This window comes from Lolium perenne, chromosome 2 (genome assembly GCF_019359855.2).
Source record: "Lolium perenne isolate Kyuss_39 chromosome 2, Kyuss_2.0, whole genome shotgun sequence".
NCBI classification, from domain to species: Eukaryota; Viridiplantae; Streptophyta; class Magnoliopsida; order Poales; family Poaceae; genus Lolium; species Lolium perenne.
The window spans coordinates 195039052-195043800 of NC_067245.2; the positions used below are offsets into that span (position 1 = coordinate 195039052).

The 4749-nt window shown below is 45.6% G+C and overlaps 1 protein-coding gene across 1 annotated transcript; it reads right to left on the bottom strand.

Moving 5' to 3' along the window:
- Positions 1-548: 548 nt before the first annotated feature.
- On the bottom strand, positions 549-3821 carry LOC127334278 (peptidyl-prolyl cis-trans isomerase FKBP62). Its single transcript, XM_051360696.2, has 10 exons — positions 3455-3821; positions 2963-3310; positions 2628-2702; positions 2446-2526; positions 2156-2350; positions 1794-2059; positions 1570-1695; positions 1306-1452; positions 1097-1224; positions 549-988 (listed from the first exon to the last, which is right to left on the bottom strand). Exons 1-10 carry the CDS (start codon positions 3690-3692, stop codon positions 820-822), a joined length of 1773 nt encoding a protein of 590 aa, XP_051216656.1. The 5' UTR covers positions 3693-3821; the 3' UTR covers positions 549-819.
- Between the last annotated feature and the right edge of the window lie 928 nt (positions 3822-4749).

Below are 4749 nucleotides of genomic sequence, written 5' to 3' on the forward strand. Positions count from 1 at the left end.
TAAGACGGCGGAGGGGAGTAGGGTTTGCGACCCGAACTCCCCTCGGCGAACCCTTTTAATAGGGCCGTGCGGCGATTTGTTCGGGCCCCTGAACTTCCAATTCGGACCGGCCCACTTTTTCGGGTGCTGTTCTGCGCCAGTTTCGGCCCGAACCCGTAAATCCGCCGGAAAAGTTCCGATTCTGGCAGGATTTTACGGGCTCTGTTAGATATGCTCTTATTCATGTCCCAATTAAATTCTACATACACTCAAGGGCGACGGTGATAGTTACGGCGACGCCTACACAAAGGAAGTAGAGGTCGGCGCCTTAGAGGTCGTGGAAGAAGAGACCGAGGAAGATGCTATGTTATGCTTTTGGATCAAACTTATTTGAGATATTTTAGTTGTTTATTAAGAGTTTGGGTTCCAATCTGACGGCGGCCACCGTTTGAAGAACTAAATTTATTATCATCTATTTTTGTCCGTAGTTTTGTCCTCTAAATTATAGGGATTTCGGTTATAACTGACGGACTGACCTTCCCGTAAAAACAACTGTATGGAGCATAAGATTGAAAATGCAATGCAACATATCTCATGTCTACCACTCAATGTAACGATTCAATCCTCTCTACTCTCCAACTCCCCTTCCCTTTTGGTTGGCAAACAAGCTGTATAGGTGAAACGTTAAATGACAGCAGCAAACGACCTAACATCTGAAGCTTGCATGCCAAAAGCTATGGCAACAAATACGAAGGACAGAACACAATGCTGTACTACCATATCACTCATACAGGCTACGAATCAATGATGCTAGGTAGCCTCTTCACGGTGGGAGATCTCTCAAGCGGTGCTGTCAATTGCCATCGGCTGTGCATCCTGCTTCGCGGGAAGCTTATCTGCATCTTCCACCTTCCTCCATTTCGCGAACATGTTGCCGTAGAACTTTGCGTCCCTCTTATTGTACTCCCTCATCCGATCCTTCAAGGCCTTGTACGCAACCTTCACCTCCCTGGGGTAAGGAAAAAACATCAGGAATCAGTAACCATTCTGGACGACATAATATTACTGACAGCTGAAGGAATTTGGTAGCTACAGTGGAGATGGAAGGCGCCTCTACCTGTTGTCTGGGTCGATTTCCAGTGCCTTCTTGATATCTAACTCTGCCAGTTCAAGATCAACGAGTGCGGTGTACGCCTGCGCCCTTCTGTATAAGGCCTTCACGTTTGTGCTCTCCAGTTCCAAAACCTGTTCAGGGCTCATGGTTAGATCTCTGTAATTCCACCCATGGAAACGTCACAACATGCCATATCCGAGCAATATAGTTACCTTTGTGCAGAGTTTCACTGCTTCTTTGTAGTCTTTCAGTTTGAGCTTGCACGCAGCATCGTTCAAGTTAATGCTGATCTTGAGTGCTTTAGATTGCTTCTTCTCATCCTCGCTGTAAGAGCTATCATACTCAATGTACTTGGCAGCCTATTCAGAAGAACAAGAAAACAAAATCTATGTCAGAAAATCAATCCATAATATATTCACCAATAACAGGATGTTGGACAAAATGCACTGACTTTCAGTTAAAAGCCTGCTGCCTACCTTCTCATATCTCTTGGAGGCCTTGGCATACTTGCCCATTTTAAACCATACATTCCCTTCCTCTTTCTTCTTCGCAGCTGCTTCAATCTTCTCAGGGTTGCTCTTCAAATCCCAAGATTCTTTCTCCTGAGAAAAAGAGAAGAACGTATATGAATACCTGATCAATAGCAGAGGCTGAGATAGACAGACAGGTAAACAAGAAATTAGATAGCCACCACGGTTACCTTCTCAAATGAGACCAGCTCCACTTCATAGAAGACGGTTGAATTGGGAGGAACCACAGCGAGCTCACCCTTCGTTTCAGTGGATCCAAACGCAAGTTCAGGTGGTATTTTCACCAATGCGACCTCTCCTTTCTTCATGGTGATCACTGTTTTGTCCAGGCCATCAATGACCTGCTCCTCATCTGTCTTGAACTCAAACGGTTCACCGTCTTCATGTCCCTTCTTGATGAACACAGTGCCGTCCTCCAACTTGCCGACCAGCCTCACTGCCAATTGAGATGTACTACGCGATCAGTAAACTTTTCTCACACACTTTAACTTCTCACAAGGCACCTCAAGTATTTTAGCGATTTTTCACACACCTCTGACAACTGCCCCATCGTTGGGACGCTCGTAACCTTCGCCGTCCTTGAGCACCTTCTTCAAGATCCTCTTATTGTCGCCAATCAGCGTCACCGTCTTCCAAGACACCAGCTCAAGATCTATGTGCAGGGTAGCATTTGGGGGCACTGCGCCTTCGACTTCAGAAGCTGGTCTTCCTTGCTCGCCAAAGCCGTCTGTTCGTCATCACACAATCAAATACATAATGACTCCAGTGCTAAATTTTTACTGTGTGCCCAAACGTACTCGAGAATGTGGAACAGGCACTCACATTGTGGCTTGACAGTGAGGACGACTTTCTCGCCCTTCTTCATAGTCTTCACAGCCTTGGAAAGTGCCGGGCAGAAGTAACCTGAAATAGTCAAGAAAAAACGTGCATCAGACAGAGAACAGGCACTTCAGAGAAAAATCCTCCAATGCAATTGCAAAGGATCAGTAAACTTAGGGACTAACCATCTTTCACAGCGAATTCAACAGCATCGGATTTGGACACGACCGTTCCATCCTCAAGCCTCGCCTCGTACTTGACTGAATAAACAAGGCAGAGCAGCAGATGAGACGCATGTTAGTTGACTATTTCGTGGAATTAAACAAGTTGAATTACAGTTCAACTAAAGAATGGTGTGAAAGGTCTCGTGTGGGTTCAGTTACGGTGAGACATTTCAGTTTAGGCCAGATTAGATAGAGGAAACTGAAATTTTGGTAAAATTTGGCAGCAAAATTCGAACGGGAGTCAGGGAGATTGCCATGTTAGAAACCAGAATCACAAACATCTGCCTGACACGTACCGAGAACTTCGTCGAGATCCTTGGGGTTCTCCCACTTCTGGCCCTCGACCAGGACCTTCTTGAAGATGCCGCCGTCCTTGCAGATGTCCTTGACGCTGGCCCACGACAGGAGCTCGACGTCGAACTGGAGCGTGGCGTTTGGTGGGATCTTGGGCGGGGAGCCGGCCTGGCCGTAGGCGAGGTCGGGCGGGATGGTGAGGACGGCGTTCTCGCCCTTCTTCATGGTCTTGATGCCCTGATCCCATCCCTTGATGACCTGCCCCTGGCCGAGCTTGAACTTGAACGGCGTCCCGCGGTCGCGGCTCGAGTCGAACTTCGTGCCGTCGAGGAGGGTGCCCGTGTAGTGCACTGCGTAGGACATTCAGGTTATTATTTCCGTTTCGATGATTTGTTTGTTCAGTGAGACGGAGAAAGAGATCAGATGAATTTTTGTTGTTGTTGCGTCAGAGAAAAAAGAGATCAGATGCAGCGGGTATAATCACTAATCAGTACCTTCGACCTCGTCGCCGGTCTCGGGCCGTTCCCAGCCCTCGCCCTCCTTGAGGAGCTTCTTCTTGAGCCCCTGCGTCCCGATCTCCTTCTCCTCCCCGACCTTCATTGCCGCCGGGGAGTCGGCCTCATCCTCGTCATCGCCGTCGAGGTCATCCATGGGCTCACCGTCGTCCGGCTCGTTCATGGTCTCGTCCACCTCCTCCTCGACCGCCCTCATCGTCTCCTCCACGCCGGCCATTGGATCGTGGGTGCCAAAGGCAAAATCAAATGGTGTGTAGGTGGAAAGATCAAACGATCGATGCGCGCGCGATTGCAGTATGTGTTTCTGTGCGTTATGCAGGTTGTTTGCAGGCAGAGCGAGGCGGGGTTTGGATCGTTGGCATTTTATAGGTGAGCAGAGATTGTCGTGCACGAGGATATGGTGTTCTAGAGCATTCCTGTGGGGGCTAGATCGGGCGACGGTGACGGAGGATTGAGAGAAGCTTCCAGAGTAGTGTCGGTGGGGAAGCAGGGGCGAGATTGCTTTGGACGACCGTGGATGCTTCCAGAGACAGGGGCGGAAGCAGTGCAAGACGACTCTTTTTTCTTTTTCATCAAAATGTACGGCATGTCACACACCCCTGATCGGGTATATAGGGCCCGGCCCATTTCGGTATTTTTTCCGTTTTCAATTTATTCTTTCTCTTTTCTTTTTTATTTCTTTTTCCTGTTTTTTTCATATTTCCTTTTTTCTTTTTTCTCAAATTCGTAAAACGTGCAAATTTAAAAAAATGTTCAATTTTGAAAACTTTAAAATTATTTAAACTAAAAAATGTTCAAACTAAAAAATGTTAAAATCTAAAAAATGTTCAAAGTTAAAATATTATTCGTATTTGAAAAATGTTTATATCAAAAATGTTTAAATTTAAAATATGTTTATATTCGAAAAATGTTCAAATACTAAAGAAAATTTAAAATTTAAAAAATGTTCAATCTCAAAAAATGTTCAAATTTGAAAATTGTTTAAATTTTGAAAAAACTTCTAATTTTTATTTTTTGAAAACAAATATTTTTTATAAAAAGTAATAAAAATTAAAACTTTAAGATTTTAAAGTAAACGGATTTAAAATATTTCTGCTTTTTAAATAATAAAAATAAGTAAACAGAAAAGAAAAGGAGAATAAGAAGAAAAAAACGAACTTACCTGGTGGGCCACGGCCCACTACAGAACTGCCGGGTCGGGGGGTTTGCAGCACCCCATCGGCACCGACCCGATCGGTGTATAGCACCTCCCGCTGAACAACGTAACTGGTTTC